The 24,380-nt window shown below is 33.6% G+C and overlaps 2 protein-coding genes across 3 annotated transcripts in view; both read left to right on the top strand.

Annotated features, from left to right (window-relative positions):
- Positions 1-71: 71 nt before the first annotated feature.
- LOC143254981 (kinetochore protein Spc24-like) lies at positions 72-9,980 on the top strand. 2 transcript variants are annotated; one of them, XM_076509934.1, is made up of 5 exons: positions 72-178; positions 4,139-4,361; positions 4,975-5,221; positions 5,485-5,561; positions 8,354-9,980. In XM_076509934.1, the coding sequence occupies exons 1-5, from the start codon at positions 176-178 to the stop codon at positions 8,458-8,460; spliced, it is 657 nt and encodes a 218-aa protein (XP_076366049.1). In that variant the 5' UTR covers positions 72-175; the 3' UTR covers positions 8,461-9,980. The 2 variants fall into 2 exon arrangements, with proteins under 2 accessions (XP_076366049.1, XP_076366050.1); XM_076509935.1 differs by lacking the exon at positions 72-178 and adding an exon at positions 553-704.
- A 14,036-nt stretch (positions 9,981-24,016) lies between these two features.
- The window catches only part of FASN1 (Fatty acid synthase 1), a 62,575-nt gene continuing 62,211 nt past the window's right edge, over positions 24,017-24,380 (top strand). Inside the window, exon 1 of the mRNA XM_076509924.1 lies at positions 24,017-24,143. The gene's annotated coding sequence lies outside the window, so the exon portion shown is untranslated. The remainder of the gene's footprint in view (positions 24,144-24,380) is intronic.

Here is a 24,380-nt window from a genome sequence, read left to right as displayed (position 1 = left end):
CCTTAACCCACTTTGCCGTGTATAAGTATGAAAACCAATTTTCTGTTCAGTCTTTATCAGCACGCCACCTGCGAATACACTATTCTTGTGGGATGAACGCAAGCATTTAATAATTTCTGTAAAGGTATTAGCAGTTCTCATCAAATAAATCTACACGTTCTTCCAGTTGGACAAAATGGTATTTCTAGAGTTATTTTAACAGCTAATTTAAAATATATTTAAATTCCATCTACATTCTGAAAAAAATCATATACGCATTGTAACGTTATTCTTCAGTTTGTATATTCTGTTAGTGATAAATTATCTGGCGAAGAGAAACATTTTAGTTCATTTCCTCCTTCCTTTGTAGGTTTGCACACTTTTTTATTTTGCAAATTTTAAGCCTAATTAAAAAGATGTCTCAAATCAAATATATATAAATTACTTGAAAATTTTAATTCCACATATTTAATTGAAATAAATGTATTAGCTGAAATATCAAATACAAATATAGAATACTTGTTTCATTTATTTTTTATCAAATAAACGTCTGTCTTAAAAGCTATATTATTAGAGGGGAGCAGCAGCAGCTCATACATAGCGCTCTTTTTTTTGAATCAGAAGTTAGTGGATGATGTTTTAATTTAGGTAGACAAACTATCAAGTTCAGCAAAAGAAATGAAGCGATATTCTCTTTAGAAAGAAACTAAGAAAAATTAGAAGAGGTATATTTTTGTAATTAGGAAGTGTACCTAGTGTGAGCTGTTTTGATTTCAGTCGTTTTCAACTTTTATCAGTGATTTGTTAATATAAGTAATAGTAGTACTGTTACTGTAGTGTTGCTGTTAGTACTACTAATAGCTGTTGCTAACGGCGTTAGTCATAACTTAGACTTAAAGCAGTGGTTCTCACGAATTTTAGTCTTAATCTTATAACGTAATAACTTCTAATCAAAGCAAGCTATCTGTATAGATCAATATATTTATAAGTATAATTACTTTTTATATTTTTGTAATGATCATAAGGAATTGTATTATTTCATCAGTAGAGCACTTCACAAAAATTTTAAGTTTAAAAAGTAATCTCGTGAAAAATTTTCTTATGTGAATTCAAAATCTGAAATCCAACTTTACATAAATCTTAAAATGTATTTTGAGTAGAGGTACTACTAGTTGTAAACGTATTTTTATATCATTTGTTGCCTTTTTTTATCATCAGAAAATGTACCTGTGTAATCATTGTATGCCACATACAAATTATATCTTCAGGATATAAGTCTAATTGACTGGGATAAAGAAGGCATATACCAGTACCTATTTAATTATTTATGGTAATTTTAAGCCTATGCCCACCCACCCACTCCTTTCTGATACAAGTTAATCCATTGTCTGCCTCACATTTTGCAAAATAACTGAACTACTATGCAGAGAAATTACATTTTAAATGCTATATTTTGTTCAATGTAATTTTGAAAAATTGGGTATAGGCCTAAAGGTTGTGAAAATAATTACCAGTTGATGGGGTAAACAGTCATTATCCCTATAAATTACAGACTCATATTCTGAAGGTATAACTAATTAGTTACAATGAACTTCCCATATATATGTGACACCAGATGGCAGTGTATTTGGACTTTAACTTAGCGCAGAAATCTGTATTACTTTGTGTTTGAAAGAAATTATTTTACAGTTTTGACCAGATTTCATTAAATAAACTATTCTAACATTTAAATGATGCTTTTATCAGAAACTTTTTTTTCCCAACCTCATACGAGTGGATGGAAACAAGATCAGACAATACGATTACATTAACTAGGACCTTAATATTTAAAAAACATTGGAAAGTTTGAAAACAATAAGGCTTCTGAGTAGATATTTCCTCAATGGTTTTGAAAGAGGTTAAGGATTGGATATATATGAGCTACTTACTACTTTTCTATCTCTCTCTTGTATATAGTCTGATATACAACTTATTATAGTTGATAATAAGTCTGAAATTCTCGATAACCCAGGAATAAGGTCTGAGCAGGTTAAGGCATTTGAATTATAATCGGAGGGTCGTGGGTTCAAATTCCTGTCACACCAAACATGCTTGCCCTTACAGCCATGGGAGCATTGTAATATGATGGCCAATCCCACTATTTTTTATTAAGAGTAGCCCAAGAGTTGGCAGTGTGTGGTGATGACTAGTTGACTTCCTTCTAGTCTTACACTGCTAACTACAAACGACTAGCACAGATAGACCTCATGTAGCTTTGCACAAAATTAAACAAACTAATAGGGTGGTTAACTTTTGGAATGGATTGCCTTTGGATCTTGTGGAGTTTAAAAGAAAGCTTTATAACTGTGTGAATGATAAAGGGACTGGCTTTAAGATTTTAAATTAATTTATTTATTTGAATTTTTAATTTAGAGGATAGAACAGTCAAGATGTGCCAGTAGGTTCCTTGTCATTCCTAAACATTGTTAAATCGGTAGATATGTTGCCTAAGAATGAGACAAAACAAAATTGAGCAATAATTTGTCCTTACATTATATCTCATTATGCTCCAAATAAAAATTTTATATTTAAACATGAAAGATGGTGATTCTGAAAGATAAAGCCAAGCATTACTAAAGGTTACATAATTTTAATGGATTTTCTGGTTACTAACTTTGTGCAGAAATGTTTTTCTGTGTTTGGTAGTGATTATCATGTAGTCTGCACAAAATTCGTAACTTTCATATTATAAATTTCAACAGTATTATTGATATGTCATAAAATAAAACTTAATGTGATATTTCCTTGTAGGATATTTGGATTTGGATTATTTGAACTGAATGCAAATGTAGCTTCTAGTAAAGTACTGGAAGGATGCCAAATTTGATTAGAACTATTTCTTTAGACTTTTGTTGTACACTATTCCATGGAAAGTATCACAAATCTGAGCTATTTGTAAAGTTTGAATGTTCAGAACTTATGCTAGAATACAAACAGCAATATCATGTTGAAAAATACCATCTATGTGGTTACAGTAAGACGACAGCATTGTTACACAACCTGACAGTTTTCAGTTGATAAATCTATATGCATTGCTGAATAGAATCAGTATACTGAACTATATAAAACTAAAAGTAATGTTTTCACTGAGCATTGGTATAATTCTACCTGTTTTTTGAAATTATTGTTCCAAGTAACCAAGGTACAAAGGAATAAAAGAAGAGATACAAAAGAAATTACCATACGTTTAAGATAATACAAGCTATGATGATCTGTTAGGGGTGACTACTTAGTTGCAATATTATAAACAGAGTAAACAATTATGTGACTCCAGTTTATAATTTTTCCTTGGACAACTGAATTTTTAAAAAGTAATTTACACTAATTATAAAACCTGTTCAAGAAGTGTCACAGCTTGAATGTTGCCTGTGATATTTCATTATTATCTTTATTTTACCTGTTTCATTATGATAATGCTGAAATATATTTTGTCATTATGGTGGTCTTTTTATTTTATAGACTAACATAGTTAAAATATTTAGTAAGCTTATAAACAATCTGAAAGACAAATTCCTTGCACATTTTATTCTGTAATTTAAAAATTAAGCCACTATATAAACAAGTTTAAGTTTAGAAGTAACGATAATTATCTCAATTTATAATTTGTTGTGCAGCTGTTTACTGAGTTGATTATTCAGTGTATAAAAATGTTGTGTAAATGTGCTTATAATGAGTTGTTTAAACTCTCAGAAGTTTAGGAAATTTGCCAGTTGCTACTGATGAAACTTGGTACTACCAGTTAAATTATTCTCTATCTTCATATTAAGATCTTAATCTTATTAGAAACTACAATAATTTTGTTTCAAAATCAGAAAAGGTTTCACATTTTTGAAACCCTTGAAATAATCTGACTTTTACTGAAGTGATTAAGAAACAGTTAAAGACAACTCTAATGTTATGGGTTTCTAAATATTATGTAGTTTATAACATGTTTTATAAGCAGTATGTTTTTCATCATTATCTCTAATTTTGGAGTTTAGGTGTATAGTCTGATTTCACTGAAAGTTATTTGATATTTAGTGTCTTATTTGTAACTATAAATGGTAAAATCTGTGAAATAAAATATTACTGTGGAAATATACAAGAGACATTATGAGCATCACTCATTGTTACTTTACAGGAAAGAAATATAAAACTTTCCACTGACTTGCCAGGTTTCTCCTTGGAAGTTACTTGTCTAAGAAATATGCTGGAATTGCCAGATAATCTTGTGAAATCTCTTGAGCTCGTCAGAAATGGCCTGGAGTTTTGTTTTGAAGAAGAAAATTCACTTTTCAATTGTATAAAACAAATTAAAGAATTCAAAGATGTTCGACAAAATAAATACAATGAAAGCTTGAAAGGTAATTATCTTCAACATAATAAAAAAAAAAAAATTAGTAAGATCACCTCTGTTCATGTACTGTAACCAGAATAATATTTTGGAAAATTGGATCAGTCAGGCCTATGTACTAATTTGCTCTGACTTGATTGGGATAGTTGTGTAGTATTTTACACACACAAAATATAATAATGTTGAAACACAACAAAAGTGAGTGAAAATTCTTAGTTATGTGACATTAATCCTTAATATACTGTAATCACCTTCAAGCTAGTTTGAATAATATTTACATCTGAAATGCACAGAACTATTTATTTTGGTTTTGTCTTAAGTACACCAAAGCTGATTTTTGTATTGTTTATTATATCTAATTGATCAGCTCTGTATGTGATGCTGTTTCCAATTGTAATTTTTCTTTTTTTTGCTCTTGTGCGTCCATAATGGTGGTCTGGTGAGAAATTATATTTAAAATAATTTCACATTTTTCTTTAGTATTAGTGTTTTGCATTTTTAGTAGTAGGTTAATTTTTTAAGCCCATTTCTTAGAATACATGAAGACAAATCTTTATCAGTTTGTCATTTGTATATAAGAAAAAGTCACACAAATATGTTATTGAATTCTTTGATTTATAAAGCTCTACAGGCATGTTGTCAAGAAGAAAAGAATAAATTGAAAGATGTTTCTATCCAAGAAATATATATTAAAAAAATTGAGAAACTCCAGGCTGAACTCGACTCCAAAAGGGAACTGTTAGATAAGATTAAAGTAGCATGTTCAGAGTTGAAAGAGGCAATAAAACAGAAAGAAGATGAGAAAAACCAGCTTGATAAAAGATTAGAAGAAGTGAAAGAGAGAAACTTTGAGGCTATACCTGCTTTAAGGTATCAGAATCTGAATTTTTTCATTGATGTTTTTCAATATTTTTTTTGAAAACAAGTAGCACTTGTAGTGATTTTGTTTTATGAAATACTATTTTGGATGTTTGTGTATTGACTCCGTTAACATTCTTAGTTCTTATATGAAAGTAATGAGATGCAAGTTACTGAAACACCCAAGTAGCTAGAAAAACACATTGGACTGAGAAGTAAGAGAAAGCATGTTATATCATGACCTTTAACAACCTGTACACTGTTTTATGTTGCAGGAAAGAGCTGATGCTTTATACAAAAATAACTGGTTTGAGATGGGACTACGACAGCTCAGAAGATGAAATTAAAGGTTGTATCCTTTACTAAAATACTGTTACTATAAAATATGAAATCACAATGTTTACATAAAGGTCTACAGTTCTGTTCTGTCTTTCTATGAGGGCCTAGTTAACTGCATGGTTATTTTATATATGAACAAAATTAAACACTGTTAATACTTTGGCTTTCTTCAAAGACATAACATACATCTGTATCCTTTTTTCTACTTGTGCTAAATTTCTTTTGCCTTTTTATTCTAAGACTGCACATAGTTCCCTTCAATTGAGTTATTCATTCATGGTTGTAGGAAAAAATAGCACTTTTTTTTTATCTGTTTAAAGTATGGGCTGCTTTAGATATTGCGATCTATTTCAGACCAGCCTCCAGGTTATTATGTAACATTATAATTTTGAATAGCGTGAAACTGAGTTAAATGATAACTTAGATTTAAGTTAAATAAATGTTATGTATCAAACAAGATTGATGCAGACAGTTTTTAATACAAATATATTTTCATATACAAACAGTCTTACAAACTTTAATTTTCTATCTTTGTTAGAAATTCCTTTATCTTACTAACGGTTCATGATGAGCAAATTCATTTTGAGTTGATGTAGAAGGAATTAACTTAAGAGGGAGCTACCTAGCTCTGTCTTCTCTGCCAACCACTTCCAAAGTTATTCTACTGCTAAAGTTGTTTAATGTTTTCATTGAAATATTTTAATGCCTGTTGTGAATCTGTTAAATGGTTTGTGATGTTCGAAATCTAAATGTTCCTGGTCTTATATCTCAAGTTCACAATTAACAATCACAGCTATAACTTCCAAGATTTATGGCAAACCAATTATACATACTGTTTTTTGACACATCTCATTGGTTATATTTATAAGTGTAAGATTTTCTCAAAATTTTAGTTTGTATAATGATATAGGCAATAAACCAGTGTTTACACACACACACACACACACACACATTGTTTATTCTTACACTTGAGAGAGAATCTTCTACAATTTTTTAATATGGACTTAACAGTATAAGTTAGGTCTATTTCTAAATTTATTTTAAACATCAGTGTTAAAACAGATATATGATACCATCACAGTTGATAGTGTACACTTCTACATATTTTTTACAGTTTAACAAGCATCTTAGTTACATAATTTTAAAATAATGGAATCCTCTACTTCATTCAGAAGAAATGCTTTAATTTGTAGATTACAAATAAAACTTGCTGCACATAACATCTGGAGGAATCTGTTTTCTTTACTGAGAATTTTCAAAGTGAACAACATTATTTTACTGCAACATTCAGACCACATTCTAATAAGCATGTCATTGTATGTGTTAGAGAATATTAGCAAGTCTCAAACTCTACAATACAATTTAGTATCAGTAGAACAAGTAATGGATTTTGATAAGACCTAGAAATTTGTTATCAGAATGTAATAATCACAACAAACAGGTAACACATATTAAGTCTTTAAACTTTTCAAGAGCAAGTGTTTAGTTCAAATGACAGATTAAATTAGTCTTTCACACAGTCAAACTGTAATATCTTTGTTTTATTAATTGTGATTTTTTTTTTAATTCTATGCAATTAAAATGAATGTAATCAGTTCATCTTACTGCCATTTTATTCTACAGTCATTTATTATGCCTTCAAACATTTAGTAAAAATAAAAAATTATCTTTTCTGGGTAGAATTATTTTTGGTTAATCAGAGCATTACAAAATAACTAACCCTCTCACTATGGGAAGATCAATGTATATGTCATGACTTTTATATTAAAACTTCAGTTAAACTGTTTTATTATCATTGTATGCAAATAAACTCAGCATCAAAACATAATTAATAAATCAGGTTCTAATACTGTACAAGTTTCAAGTTCAAATTTTGTAAGAAAATTTTAAACAAATTTTCAATCTCCCATAGTATGAGTATTGTGATATCTGCTCTCTGGGTCTTCTCTTTCCTCTTATTTATTACCCATGAGATGTTTTTAATGTACTAATATCAGAAAGGACTCGACTAATAAACCCTGTAACATGGTAACATTATTGTGAATGATGTAACATACAATCTTCAAATTAATAACTGTTGTATCAAAACATGTGTGCCAAGAAACATCTTTCTCATCAAGGTTATAATTAAGTAGATGTTTTTTGTTGTTAAGGATTTTGTGGTTTTTGATGAGTGATGTGATAACTCATTAAATTAACCTGTTATTGTGTACCATCCATTCTGTTCACTGTGTGTTATTAAAATCAACCTTTTATACAAATCCACTTTTCTTACAACTCAATTATTTCTCATGACTATTTGTACTATCATTTTCTCCAGCTGTTCAACATGGTCTGTTTTTTTAATATTTTTCTGCAGTTTTTTCACTATATTTTCTCATTTTACATGTATAGTTTTATAATAACTTTCCATTTATTTACCTCTGGTATTTATTTCAGTTTGTATTGTTCATTGTTTTCTCATTTTCATGAACTATATTTAGTCTTATGTGTGTGTGATTTCCTTCAGATGTTTGCTGATTTTGATTTTAAACATAACATATTTGATGACTAGTGTGCTTAGGATTTTACTTATAAACCATTTTATTTGCTTTTACTTTAGCTTACACAGTTCTTAGTTTATAAAGAACCTATGTTTACTTATTGTAACTAAATGTATTTTTTCTTGTACCCTGATTTCATCACTGCCAAATTACCAATATAATACCACACAGACAAACATGTACAGTAATTTAATATTGATAATGTATACTATTAAATATACACTAGCTCTGATTTACTCACTTTCCTTAATAAGAGCTACAGTAATTAAGTCAAGCACTGAAGTGAAGCCATTCTCTCTGAATCTGAACCAGAACTCCCAGTTTTTTATAACCAATCATCTGTGGGACCTCATCGGTAGCCAACAGTGATTTTTATTTAAATATACTGATTGGAAAGTTATCTGACTAACATTGATTAATTGTCTCTTTACTCACTGACATGATTCTAGACTCCTTGGAGGTTTTACTACAATGACCAAAGATCCATTTTTATATTCTAATTATCATGATCCAAATTAAAAATTGCTTCTTATGGAAGGTGTAAAGTAACAGATCAGATTTTTGTTATACCAATATTGATGTCATGATTAAACTGGTAAACTAAATGCAGCATGAAAATAAAGTTTACCCCTCTATGTGACTTTAGTAATTTAAAAAAAAGTTATCCAAATTTATAGAAATGTGTAAGAGTGGTAGAAACAATTACCAAAGCAAGTAGACTAAAAGATATTAAGTTCATTTCAGTAATTTTTAGTGCTTCTGTTATCTGTTCAACATGTCTACTTGCAGTTGACCACTGGCAAACCTTTACTCATGTTTAATGTTTGTTTGTGATAATTTCTTTGGTTCTTGGAGCTTGCTTGTACTGGACTCATTAAATTCATGAAGAAAGGTGTGAAAGTGTATTAACTGAAGGTGTTTATGATGTATTATGTTTAAACATGAAGAAATACTGGAGAGTTATTAATAATATTAACTTGAATTTCTACACTTTATTGTGTACACAACAAAAGATCAACAACAACGGCCTCTAAAAAAATTAGAGACGAATAAATATCTTTACAGATCAGATTTTTAAGTATTAGAATGTTGGTGTTCATAATTTTGAACCATTAAATACTGTTGTGATAAATATTTACTTTCAGCAGAAACTTTTGAAGGGTCATTGCCTTTTTTGTTTTGTTTCAACTCCATGATGGAAATTATCAGTTTAACATTGTCATTCCAATAAATGTAACATTTTTTAGCCACAGAGAAGTGGAAGCTTTAGGAATCCCAAAACAGTTTGCAGTGTTTTATTTCATCACTTAATATTTCAGATATGGAAGTCTAAATCTGTAATCATTCTACTAATATTCATTGTTTTATTTTTATCTTGCATGTTCTGTTGCTTTTGATATTGGTTGATATATTCACTTGTATTGAATATTTATAATAAATGTGTATGTTTTAATTACGTACAACTTCCATAACTTTAGTTCACCCATTTGTATGTTTACATGGAATAGAAACTCCTGTCACTGAAATATTTTGTGCATATAGTTGCATGTGACAATAGGTAATATGATAATAAGTTTGGCAATTTTTATTTAGATACAGATTACACGAATATGTTTTCTGCATGTTCTCAAAGACAAAGTATAGAATGTTGATTTTGAAAGTAATGAAATGTGCATTGCTTTTTATCACTTGCTTTTTAGAAATGGCAAAGAATATTAATCAACTTGTTACAATAAAACTAAGATTTGTAGTGAACTATTTATGCTTGACTCGTAGTTTGCTAGTCACCTCATCAAACACACTTCTTACTTATAATGTCCAGAATCTTCAGTCTCATAAAAGATTTACTCTTTTTGTAAAGAGTATAAAAATAAACATTTGGTGCTAAAGCTTGACTTTTTTCTATTTAGTTTTTAGCTAACTCAATGTTATCAAAAGATGGGTGTATATACATATTAGTAAATACTTTGTATTAACCCTTTTGGTGCATTTGGCGACTACAGTCGAACTGAAGACTCGGTGTGGCAGGCAACCTTCCTTTATTCCTGTAATTCTTATGTATTGAATTTAACATGTATAGTATTGGGTTCAACTGAATATTTCAGGAACTTTTGTTGAGTTATTGCCAAGATATCATGCTTTTAGTTCTGATACCATAATTAGTTGAAGTATCAAACACATATTCAGTGCCATGCCAAACATTAAAAGTTGTTATTCAGTGCCAAAAGGGTTAAAGAAACGTTTGCTTTTAATCCTGATTCACTTTTACTTAGGTAGAATTTTTAGGCTCATTGCTGATGAACTAAGTTACTGGTATCTCAAATGCCTGTAGACTTAAGGCTCAGGTCTGTTGTTGCCAAAGAAAAAAAAAAGGCGTGCTCCACACTTTGGGACTGTGGCTGCATTATAAAAGTAACAGTGAAATCCTACTATCAGAGTAACCCATGAGTTGGCAATGAATGGAGTTAACTAGTTGTCTTCCCTCTAACAGATCACTTCAAAATTACAGAATGCTTTGGTGCAAATAGCTTTAAGTTTTTCTTATTCTTGTAGTCTTTCTGCAATGAGATACGTTTTAGTCCAACATAATTTACACAGAAAGGAAAACTATATTTGTAGTGCTACATTACATGAAAGTAAACAGTTTATTTTATACTATATTTTTTTATTTTACCCAAATTTTTTATACTTTTTGGTAGTTTAATTAAAACATTTCTTTTATCTTCCATGGCCATAAACATAGTGATTGGCATGGCAGAATGTAGATCTGAGGCTTTGTGGTTCGAGTCTCATTGCAGAAAATAAAACTTCACACACTGGGACAGTGAGTGAGTTATAAGAACTAGCAGAAACGTTGTGTATATTAGTAATTACTAATCGTAATGTTTATACCTGATTACAAATGAAAGGCCTGACTTCGTTTTGCTTGAGAAATTATTGAGCCTTTTGTGCCTTGTTTGCTCTCTTCTGTCATCTTTATTACTTCTCTGTCCTTGTCTTCAATAGCTTTCTTTGGATCTTATAAGTTTAAAACATACACTAACAAAAGTCTTTAAACAATCTACATCAGTATTATCATTGTGTTAATTTGTAAAGACTTCTGTAGTTTTGGTTACATACATAGATACTGACATACAATCTACGTCCATTATAGCAAGATGGTGATCAGATTTCACTACTTAATTGGTAGAGGAATAGGCTGTTTGCTTTCCTTGTGGTATCAATATTAAATCTACTTCTCTTGAGGCCGGAGCGGGGTTCAGTGGTCAACAGTGATGGAAACTTCAATTCGAAGATTCAGTTTACAATTTATCGCAAAAGCTCGCTTCACACTTCTGGACCATTGGTACGTTGTAAGACTGACGGTGAATAAAGAATTGGCGGAGTAGGTTATTTCTGTTGCCGTAGCTATTTTCTATCTATAATTTACTCGTTCAATTACAATTTTGGAAGGCGAACTGAAAATAGCCTATATTTATCTTTACGCGAAAAGTCTGAATAAATAAGATAATAGCCTTGGTGATGAATGTCTGAAGTGTGGTTAACACATAATTACAATGACTGTTAAAAGGTGCAAAAAGTTCAAATCGTAATCTGGGAGGGCCTAATAAGGACTAGTGGTTAGACCACTTAACTTTCAACCTACAGATTGCGAGCTCGAATCCCGTCATCGAACTGTGAAACTGAGATTCCGTGTTACCAACTCTTTACGGATATCTATCGCGTTCCGCATTTTGTGGCCGTCAGCGACGTTAAACCTCACTACTTAATCTGACAAAAGTTAGCAGTGGGTGGTTTATCACTCCAAAGCTATGGATAAATAGCATATCTTTTAATGATTTTATTTTCGGAGCACGGATTCCAAACTATAAATGATAGAAGAATGGCCACACACCTTGACAAAATACTAAGAAGAGGAAAATGTTGATTTGCAGTGGTGTAAATGTTATTTTAGTGTATGTAACAATGGATAGATGTCGCCCTAAGACGCATACAAATACAGATTGAGATCATGCTGTGACGCTTCGCAAGACTGCATGTATTTACACAATATGTTGAAGTGTTGATAAGAGGACAGTGTCGGCTAAATATTTTTGTGACGTCATTTTTATACTTAAAATGAAGATACCATGTTTGATTAAATTGAAATATTTTCTAAAATTAAGAACCACGAATTCTAGAAGTCTAAATACTCGAATAAGATGTTAAGAGTATTATGCTAATATAATAACACTACGTAACAATTTTTTTATTTTTTCTTGTTCCTGAGCTGAAAGTATTATTTCTCAATTGCTTATGCCTAAAGTAAATGGAAAAGACCTGTTTTTCTCTTCAAACTTTGCTTTTGTGACCCAGGTAATGAAATTTTCCCATTTTCCAGAACGTTCCAGGTACATTCAGTGCTGAGTAACTGAGAGAGAATTTTCTAGAATGTTGTGCCACCCAGTGGCTCAGCGGTATGTCTGCGGACTTACAATGCTAAAAACCGAGTTTCGATACCCGTGGTGGGCAGAGCACAGATAGCCCATTGTGTAGCTTTGTGCTTAATTCAAAACAACAACTAGAATGTTGTAGAACTTTCCATAGTAATATATACTCACCACTCATAACTTCACTTTAGTTCTTGCTGCCTGAGTGAATACCTTGATCTAGCTGATTTTATCAGAGATGGCATCAAGAAGCTGCAAGCATTTTCCAGACACATTCTGCTATGTATATGGCCAATTTATCAGGACAGGAGCGAAAACGTACTCTGATACAGAATCTGCTAAAATGTGTGAAGCCTACAAGGGGCCCGGCATGGCTGTATCAATTACGTGAAATGGCATCCAATTTCATGCACAAAATAGAATGAAATAAATATAAGTTAGAGTTGACAACTTTTGTCCAATGGTTTGAAGTTTGATACAAGCCCTATCTATAATACTGGAGCTAAAACCTCAAGATAGTACTATTGACAGAACAAAAACAGTGAACATGGAAAGAAATGCATGGAACAAACGGCACGTGCCTCAGTTTGGTTTATAACGATATATACACTTTGGATTACTTAGTACTGATAAAATTTTACCCATCTCAGTTGGAAATAGTTAAAAATAAATACTTTAAGTTCCACACAATTATTAATATCTTTCATTCACGAGTAGAACCAAACCTTAATTTTGCGTGCGGGGCTCATTAGAAACAACAGCTTCGGAGCACCCCCGGTGCTCTCTCAAACCCTGAAGGAGCTTTTCAGATATTAAACCAAAATACCTGTCAATTTAGTGACTGTTCCTGAAGAAGACAGATCAATGTTCTGTCAAAACATGTAGTATGCTCTACCGTCAATAAAACAATTTCTTATGCTCACGAATTATCGTTTATCTTTCTATTACGCTATGTAACACAAATTTTGTTCCTGGATTGTATGTGTAATTTCTTAATTGCTTATGTTGTAAAAGTACAGAAAATGGCCATTATTCCCTTCAAACTTTGCTTTTGCGACCTGGATAATGAAATTTAGAAATTAGCCTATTTTCTATGTAAAAACGGACAAATTTGCACATTTTCATTTACATAAGGTCTGAATAAAATAACATATGAATCAAGATTTACACATATTTGTACTAAAGTTATACAAAAATGATAACAGGGAAACTTGGTAAAGCCTCCTTGGAGACCCATCAGGGATGCCACCATTGCGAATTCTCCGATAACCTTCCAGCCATACTCATCATACTTCAAGCCTTCCAGCAATGGTCTTGACGCTGTTGTATTCCTCTTTGAGGTACACAGAATGAGCCAGGGGAAGATACGAATACTTATTTTCATTATGGAGCAGCATAGCTTTGAGGTTTCTGGATGAACTATCAATGAAGAGGCGCCACTCATTCGGGTTACAGGCAAATCGAATTGCCTCGCACAGACTGGATACATTGTGGCAGAAGCAGAGCCCATCTTGACGAGTAAAAAAGTTTGAAAGTTGTCGGTAACGCTTCCTCTGACTTGCACACTTTCATCTAACAAACCCCACTCCTTGAGCCTAGATGTCAACAGCTCGGCATTCAACTTTGTTAGACCAAGATCTCTGATTAAGTCATTGAGGTCTCTTTGGTTGGGGTAGTATGGGTTTCTCTCACCAGCTGCACCTCTGAAATTGCAATCTGGATCTTCAACGTCTACCTTTTCTGATTTGCTGCTCTCTTTTGAGGATAGCTACTTTCTCTCTGGTGGAGTGGGTACAGGGAGCTTAGGGCAGTGTGGTACTGGGGTGATGGATAAGGGAAGGTCCAGATACATGATAGCAGATGCATTCTTGCCAGCCCGACGTTTGGAAGGGTCCATCATGTAAAAGTAGCAATTGCTTGAGTGGTAATTGGGTTCACACCAAATTCTTAAAATAGCGAACTTCATGGCTCTTTTTCCCCTTTGTACCGCCCTGCAAAAGAGCAAAATAAAATTATGAAAAATAAATTTACTTCATTCACAACTTATGTGTAAGAGGTTCGTGCAAAATATTGTGATATTTTTTCTATACTATTGGAAATTAAAAATAAAAGGTTTTTAAATTTCAATTTTATTTAAAGGTATTTAAATTTTAAAGGTCTAAAATTTGTATAATATAAAATCTTAACTATTCAAGTAAGCAAAAATTGTCCGTCTTACCTTCTAGTTTGTTTTTTTTCAGTGCTCGCAGGTAAAATGAGGTGTCCTTATAGGCTTTGTGTGTTTTTAAATTTCGCACAAAGCTACTCGAAGGCTATCTGTGCTAGCCGTCTCTAATTTAGCAGTGTAAGACTAGAGGGAAGGCACCTAGTCATCACCACCCACCACCAACTCTTGGGATACTCTTTTACCAATAAAAAGTGGGATTGACCGTCACAATATAACGCCCCCACGGCTGAAAAGGCGAGCATGTTTGGCGCGACGGATTGACAACAGAGAAGTCTGGCATGCCATGGTCGTCTATGTCTGCCGCAGATTTGACACATGAAGAAGAAGAAGATACAACACTGTTCCTTCTAAATCGTAGGTCTTGATAGCTAGGCCTCATAAGGCTACGTCAACAAATAAATATACGTTGTTTTTTGTTCTGTTCATTTTATTTTTATTTTTGAACTCGTTTATGTGGATGTTTTGTGGAAGTACCATTTTAGCATCTGATATCATTATGAAATTTATTTTTTTACGTACACCATTATAAATTTTCCTAGGTGTAGAAATAGTTTTATGAAACAATAGTTTAATATTGTGTGGAGATAAACATCGTTGATAAAATTAACATTTTGCACAACAAGTTGCACATCGTAAGTTAACTGAAAGAGTTCGTTTACTTCAGAATTTCATGCAAGATTACACAAAGGTTATCTGTCCACAGTGTCCCTAATTATGGTCCTCGTCACCCTTTCGGCTCTAGGTATGTTGTAATGTATAGATCAATCCCACTATTTGTTAGTAAAAAAGACGACCAAGATATGGCGATGGTGGTACTAACTCCCTTCCCTCAACTCTTTCACTGCTAAATTAGGGTGTTCTAGCTCAGATGGCCCTCGTGTGGCTTTGCGCGAAATGCAAACGAAACTACAATTTTGAGGGTAGACATGTCTGACTGGACAATGAGATCTGACTGTTATTCTTACAGTGCATCCACGACACCAGCATATAGAGCGTACTCTCTCTCTTTCTATTAGTGAATTATGAATCATTTCATTCCGGAAACTAATCACTTGACCAAGCACCAAAGAGACTTTATACTCACTAAAAATAAATAAATAAACTGTAATGGGAAAGATATTTAATAAAACTGGATATAATGTTATTTTTAAATAAAACAGAATAACCATACCGAAAACACCAGCCTACCTTTATAAAATGGAATATAAAATTATTACTTGTATTCACTGGTGTCTTAACTTGTTGCGACAAATTGTGTATTATTTTAGCGGGAGACGACTCATTATTTCCGACGACTGTTTTTATTTAGGTGGCATTTTCCCCCCTTCCTTTTAAAGGAAATTGGTGTTAATGGAAACACAATGTAACTCTGCCGGAGATTAACGACCACGTGCTATAGCTACAGTTTAAAATAGAATAATAAGCATAATTCTATCCAGTGCTGGTTTTTCAGAAGGCTCAATAGATTAAGGATATTAATAGGACTTTCTGTATAACAAGTTTCGATTGGTTCACAGGCTTCGCACGACTAGAGACACCAAATGCAGGATTACTACCCTTTTACTTATTTGTTTTCTATTTCAACCTGTTTGTTACCATTTAAATGCTATAGTTCTAGATATGTATGTGGCCAGATGGTTAGGGCGCTCGACTCGCAATCTGAGAGATGCGGGTTTGAATCCCCATCATAGCAAAACATGATTGCCTGGAGACTTTATAATGTCACGGACAATTCCACTATTCGTTGTTGAAAGAGTTTGCGGTGGGTAGTGATGACTAGATGCCTCTCCTCTAGTGTTACACTGCTAAATTATGTACGGCTAGCACCGATAGCACTCGTGTAGCTTTGCGCGAAACTCAAAAAACAAAAACAAATATTTATATGAGTGTACTCTTAACAGATTTATAAAAAGCTAAATCTTAATTCAACTGAAATTACCCGTATAGCTTCTCACTGCAATAGCCCAAAAATATTTGTTTCGAATTTTTTACGTAAAACTACACATTGGTTATCTGTACTGTCTGTCTGTGACCTGTCAGTGGAGGGCGCTGCTGTGCTCTACAGTCTTATGCAACGTGCAGCTTTACAGTACCCGTTTCCTCATGAGCAGAATAGGTGTTACCTCGTGGACAGCCAGCATAAATTCAAAACTTTTCGTGCGAAAACTACATAGATTGGGAATAACTTACTTTTTTAATTATACATTGAAATAAGCTGGATGAAAAAAACTGTTTGAATAACATCACAATGCGAATCATGTCGTCATATCTTGCATTTCCCAAAGCAGGTTGCAGTTTGTTTTATTTTGGAAGATGCCTCAACAGAAACAAATCGGGCTTTCCCTTTAAACGACAAGTATAGTTCGGAAGCATTCAGCTTTCGAAAAGTATTAGAATTCACACAGTTAAAGTGACCCATGAACTATGTTGGCTTAACTAATATTTGTGACCGTATCACACATCTCGTATAACATGTTATCTAAACAATTTTGTTTATATATATATATATGTCTATTTCACGAAGAACTTATTTCAACATTTATTTTTCAATATATATAATTATGCTTGTTTGTTTCGGCTGTTTGCTGTGTCCAACGGTGCGGGCTCAAACTCCGGATTTTCGCGATATAAGAAATAAAACTGTTACTTTCACATTTATGCTCAGGAAGTGTTTTTTAAAGTTTTTGGAATACAATTTCGAGTAATGCTTTTCACCCGAGCACACAACCACCTCCTGGCGGCACTAAAGCATTTAGATTGTTCTGTTAGGAAGAAATAAGAGACCGAATTTTCACCATCTTATTAGAATTATTGTTTGTTTGTTTCATCCCAACGAGAGAGAGAAAAACACACGTACAACGGTAAAAATTAAGATGAGATTTTTTTTTCAATGGTTCGAGGAAAAATGCTCGTCTGTCTTTTAACTGACCTTTATTTCACGAAACACTTTCTAGATGCATCTTTTCCCGTTGTAGTGCACTTTTTTCATGTGCTCGCTTCGTTTGTTATGAAGAGTTCAGTAGGCGAGTAATGCATGTGTTCCTATGGCTATTAAAAACGGTTGGTACTACCTGTTTTGATTGTTTTCAGCCGCGAACGCCAATTGTGGGGGTCAGGAGATGGAATTCTCCCCTTAGAAATATTAGAAAAATTTTACAGTGAAGTACTAACATCACGTTTTTAGCGTATAGCTATACTGTACAATCCAATGCTAAGCAACATATTACTGCATTTCCTCTTTACAAAATCATCCCTACCCGGTGAAACAGCAGGATGTCTGCGGACTTACGCTGATAGAAACCGAATTTCGATACTCGTGGTGAGCAGAGTGTAGCTTTGCGCTTAACTACAAAAAACAGACTCTCTTTAGAAAAATCCAAGAACTTCGACCATCATGCCCTTCCCCTGGCGGTTCAATGGTAAGCTTCCATTATTATATGGGCCCGGCATGGCCAGGTGGTTAAGGCACTCGATTCGTAGGCTGAGGGCCGTGGGTTCGAATCCCCGTCACACCAAACATGCTCTCCATTTCAACCATGGGGGCGTTATAATGTGTGATCAATCCCATTATTCGTTGGTAAAAGAGTAGCCCAAGAGTTAGCGGTGGGTGGTGATGACTAGCGGTCTTCCCTCTAGTCTTACACTGATAAAGTAGGGACAGCAAGCGCAGATATCCCTCGTGTAGTTTTGCGCGAAATTCAAAACAAACAAACAAACCATTCTTATGAAGCTGTGATATGGAGTTCAGTTATGCTTGCGATGGACACAGTTCAAAGATCCCATTCTGTAGTTTCACGCTGAAAACAATCCATGGTTTCTGAACCTCGGTTAGCAACCATTACCCAAATTTAAATACACATTGACAGCTGACTTTGTTTAAAAGAGGGTGGAGAATAACCGGTGTGATAAAAAATCTTTCGTTAAAGAATATTCAATGTGAGATATCACGTGCCTCTTCTGGCCCCCTGGTGAGGCGTCTGTGATTATCGAGCTCCACAATGAGAAACTTTTTAACATTTTATTTTTCACACTAACAGCTACTATTTCTTATAAACATGTCAACGAGAGGTGATTTTGACATCCAGTGACTATAACACTCTGTAACAAAATTTTTACTTTTTCTTGTTCATGTGCAGAAAGTGTTATTTCTCAATTGCTTATGCTTAAAGTAAATGGAAAAGACCTGTTTTTCTCTTTAAACTTTGCTTTTGTGACCTGGGAGCGTATAATGAGAACATGATGGGAGACTATATTTGGGGATGGATTCGTGAAAGTGATTTACATTACAGACGCCAATTTCGAAAAACTACTCACTTCTAAACATTTTTGTATAACTTTAGTATAAATACATGTAAATCTTGCTTCATATGTTGTTTTATTTAGATCTTATGTGAATGAAAATGTGCAAATTTGCCAGTTTTGAAATAGAAAATAGCTTAGTTTCTAAATTTCATTATCCAGGTCACAAAAGCAAAGTTTTAAGGGAAGAATGGCAATTTTCTGTACTTTTACAAATTTAGCAATTAAGAAATAACACATACTATTCAGGAACAAAATTTGTGTTACATATTGTAATTCAAATTCTAAATTTGATTTGTTGTATGTAACCTGGAACGTTGGGGTTCTTTCTTCAGTTGTTTTAACGAGAACTTTGTGAGTTTTCAAGAGGGTTCTCTTTCACTACATGAAGTGACATAACTTTGGTTTCAAATGTGGGGGAGGGGTTTGTAGCTGGGGCATTACGGTTAACCTATCTAAAATACTGAATATCATGACTGCTATGATAATTGTACGAGTAAGTTATTGAGAAATGAAAATACTATTACAATGCAAAGGGCATGGCCCCGTCCTACGAAAAAAAAATATGAGGGCATTTGCTCCCCATACAAGTTACTTGTTTGTGCTTGGGGGTGATATTGTATTTTATAGAAGTGTAACAGATTATTCCTAGGCGGGACAGCGGTAAATTTACGGACTTACAGCGCTAAAACCGGAGTTCGATTCCGGTCGGCATTGTGAACAGGACGCAACTAAACATTATTTAGCTTTGCACCGAAAAAGAAATCACGCACACCAACATTTGTTTATTTTTCACTCGATACACAACAAGTAAAAGAAAAACTGTGGGGCATTTTTCATTTCCTCTCTTACATTGTTTAGCTACATTATTACTGTTAAAAAGTTTTAATTGTTGTATAAAAACCGAAAAAATCCTGAATGATATTTTAAAATATGTGTTGTACATTTTTAACTGGTACTCACGTTTTCAACTCTTCTCATTTTTACCTTATTTTCGACCTTTGAATTCTTGTTCGACGGGCTTTTCATGTTACTTGAGTAATATCATTGGTGTGGTATAAATTCGTACAGATACCAGTTTGTATTTAATGAACTATGTAACTATTTTTTATGGTTGTATTTGTTATTTATTCCGAAAAGGCCTTGGAATGTTCTTGAATGATTTTTATTGTGTTTTTGTAGGTATATATATCCAATGGTAGTTCAACTTCAAGGTGACATTGTGTATTAAAAAAAAAAAAGCTTGAATTCATAAATATATATACATACAATATAAAAACCAGAAAACAGCCAGACACACTATTACAAAAGAAATGGCATTTCAACTTAATATTTATCTTTAATAACTTTTTAAATGTATTATACTTTTTAACCTTTGTTGTTGTTGTTTTTTGGAAAAACTCAGCTTACAGAATTATGTATTTCATTACTAATAAATAAAATATAAATTTGATTAAAATGAATTCTTAATTAACATCGACATTGAGTTAATTTTAATGAAAAAGACAAAATTCCACAGACTGTAGATATTATTTTATTAAAACACTTTACTTACTTTGTCACGAATAACGTTAACATTTATTTAGAGTTATCTGACAACTTCTAAAGCTAAAAATCGGGTTTGAATGTACATAGTAGGCACGGAATAGATAGCCCGTTATGCAGCTTTGCGCTTAACAACAAACACAACGATAAGATGTGTCAAGTTCAGTTTAATGTTTATTGGTGTCATAAATGTTTGAATTGAAAACTGAACTAATAATAGACTATATATACATATGTATATCATTTGCGGTCATTTGGATGGCTACATTCGGTGTCATTGTTAATTTGAAATTGGTGCAACGAGAGTAGGAGTTTAAAGATTGTAACAGCCTCAGTAATATTACGTCTTGAAAGAACGTGCTTGTGATGATTCTTTAGAGATGTTCAATTTTTATCTGGGTCGGACTTAACTTACTTGTTATTGTGCCTAAACTGTGAATTCGTGGACTACAGTTTCGCGACCCGCGGCCAGAGAAACCTTCATTATGGGTGTAAGTGCCCTTGAAGGGTGACTGATAAATTCTACTGCTCTGACAAACGGGAATAGACAAAGGGTTGACGGCAAATGTGGTTGATGGTTGACAGCTAGCTCCCTTATGTCTGGTTAAATAGTTCAAAATTATTGATAGCAGCGGATGGCCTTCGCAGCTTTGTCAAAACTAAAAATACCTCATTACGCTGGGAGGTAGCCACTCAGAAACAATGTGCTATTAAGTTGACGATTAGCAACAACGATAATTCACGATAATGGATTGATTTGTTACTCTTATTACACACACGTACTGCTTCAATATGGAGAATATTTTGTGGTATCGCACGGATTCCAGCTCGGTTCGTCATCTTGGGAATCCAGAACTGTACCTTATAATAATGTGAAAGGAAATAAACACGTGAGTCATAGCTTGGGTTATATTCGTTTCTGTTCTTAGGACTAGTTACTTTGAAGAAAGCGACTCTTTGTCATAATGTGTGTTCTCTAAACTTAAATCCACCCTTTTACTTACTGTTGTTGCTTTTGACTTTGGTGTTGTGATGACTTTGTTTTTTGTTTGTTTTAATTGATCCAAGACACGCATCATTGTTATTTTTTGTTTTAATTGATCCAAGACACGCGTCATTGTTAAAATTATCCTTTTTGCTAATGTAAAAGTTTTTCAACTTCCAGATGTTTTATTCGTAGTTATATACATTTATATAACGTGAAAGTTTCTTCAGCTAATTGGCACAACAGAGCAACATCTATGGCTGCCAGCCATCAGAATTTCGTTGTATATTGTCGTTGTAATATTTTGATGTATTATCATGGCCCGGCATGACCAGGTGGTTAAGGCACTCGACTGGTAATCTTAGGGTCGCGGGTTCGAATCCCCGTAGCATCAAACATGCTCGCACTTTCAGCCGTGAGGGCGTTATAATGTGACGGTCAATCCCACTATTCGTTGGTAAAAGAGTAGGCCAAGAGTTAGCGGTGGGTGGTGATGACTAGAGAATAGAGGGATTGACCGCCACATAGTAACGTTTTTCTATGTCCTGTTCAAATGTGCTTATCACAGCTATCGAAACTCACTTTTTGACGTTCGAGCTTTCATATTCACTGTTAAGCCACCAGGAGAGGGGCAGTATAACAATAAGGAACTTATAAGCTAGTAAATAAGTTAAAGTACTCTAAACCTTTTATTCACTTGTGTATGCTTGTTCTTCTTTGGTGTTTGTGGTCAATTGATTTTTCAATTAACAATTCCAATCTATCGTTTTCCAGAAACTTCTGACAATTTGTTAGGTATCAGTGTACCAGAATATTAATACAAGGTGATGTTTTTCTCTAGTAGCTTCTACGCGGTTGTTATGTGTCAAGTGGATTCTCTGAAAACCTGGTGCAAAACAGAAAAAGAATAAAAATGTTTGACACTAGAAACTATCATCATATTTGCTATAGGTGTTATATTACTTCCCATGTTTCATTTGTTTACTTTTAGTGGTGTGATATGAGATGATGACGTCGTCTCTCGGTAAATATCTTCCGATAAAGGCGCGCGCCTCCACGTGCCATGAGATTAATCGTCTTTTATATCAGCATTCAGGATGAGTTTATATAGAAGAAAACGGAGGAAGAAGAACAATGTACATTAGATAAAAAGTACAATAAATTAAATAGTCATTGTAAAAAAAATCTAATGATATTATATCCATACGCCAAAGATGTCTATAGAAAGTCCGTTTTTCTCTAAATGCCGTTTGTTTTTGTTTTTAAATTTTGCGTAATGCTACTCGAGGGCTATCTGCGCTAGCCGTCCCTACTTTAGAAGTGTAAGACTAGAGGGAAGGCAGCTAGTCATCCCCGCCAACTCTAGGACTTTTCTTTTACCAACGAATAGTGGGATTGACCGTCACATTATAATGTCCCCACTGCTGAAAGGGCGAGTGTGTTTGGTGCGACAAGGATGTGAACTCGCGACACTCAAATTACGAGTCGAACACCTTAACCCATCTGGCCATGCCGGTCCTCCAAATATCTAACGCATACTTTTTGGGGGGAGAAGGGGGGTCACAAAAAGTTGGGAACCACTGTTGAGCTACCCGTTGTTGACAGAGACACAAGTGAGTCATCGTATAGTTTTACGTTTGTAACAGTACTAAAAAAATTAAAAGTATGTTGTTAAATCACTTATAAATCGACACATCAAAAGTGATTAGGCCAGATGTGTTGCTTTCGTATCATAATTGCGTAAGTGGTGTTTACCAATAACAGAGAGTTTTGTTAGCGATCAGTCTATAGAAAATGATAAATAGTGGGAAATGCTATGATATAAAATGAATAGACATAGCTCTGAAGTACAAAATAAGAATTGTGAAACGAATTTCATTATTTGCACAGCACAGATTATCCTATTTTATATAATAAAATAGCATTTAAATGATAATAGCCATAAAGTTCTAGATTGCACCCGACCTTATCAAGTCGTCTACTGCGACCTTAAGGCCCGGCATGGCCTAGCGCGTAAGGCGTGCGACTCGTAAACCGAGGGTCGCGGGTTTGCGCCCGCGTCGCGCTAAACATGCTCGCCCTCCCAGCCGTGGGGGGTGTATAATGTGACGGTCAATCCCACTATTCGTTGGTAAAAGAGTAGCCCAAGAGTTGGCGGTGGGTGGTGATGACTAGCTGCCTTTCCTCTAGTCTTACACTGCTAAATTAGGGACGGCTAGCACAGATAGCCCTCGAGTAGCTTTGTGCGAAATTCCCAAACAAACAAAAAAACTGCGACCTTAATACCAGTTCGCACAGAATCAGTTCTGACGTCACTCAAACTTTTCTCGTTCACCTTGAATGATATAAAAAAAAGATTAAAATTGCTGAATTTCCTTGAAATTGGTTAAAGATCTATATAAAATCACGCGCTCCTTGCCTATCGGGTGATCAGCCGTGTGATACGGTGGTCATATCAAACTGGTTTGTCTACTGCAATAGGTTTCGTCTGATGATATAGCCTGCTTGACCTTGTACTGAACGAAATCTGGCGTGACCGATTAAAATTAGAAAGCATTTTCCTTCTGTGAGTATAAATAGATAGGTTAATTATTTCGTTTTCTATCATTATTCTGTTTGTTTTGAGATATCTCTAAACATGAACTATGCAAATTAATAGCATACTAATACGTTATTAGAATAAGATATAACATCTTAAGTGCATTCATATTTGGTAAAAATTTACTAACCGGTCTATTTTGTGTAATGTGATTTTTTATTTAATGGTTTTCAAATATTTTTCTGTTATTTCTTTATTATGCAT

This window comes from Tachypleus tridentatus, chromosome 7, assembly GCF_004210375.1.
Source record: "Tachypleus tridentatus isolate NWPU-2018 chromosome 7, ASM421037v1, whole genome shotgun sequence".
Classification (NCBI taxonomy): Eukaryota; Metazoa; Arthropoda; class Merostomata; order Xiphosura; family Limulidae; genus Tachypleus; species Tachypleus tridentatus.
The sequence above is the reverse complement of the archived record's forward strand: the minus strand, read 5'-3'. Positions and strand labels throughout refer to the sequence as shown.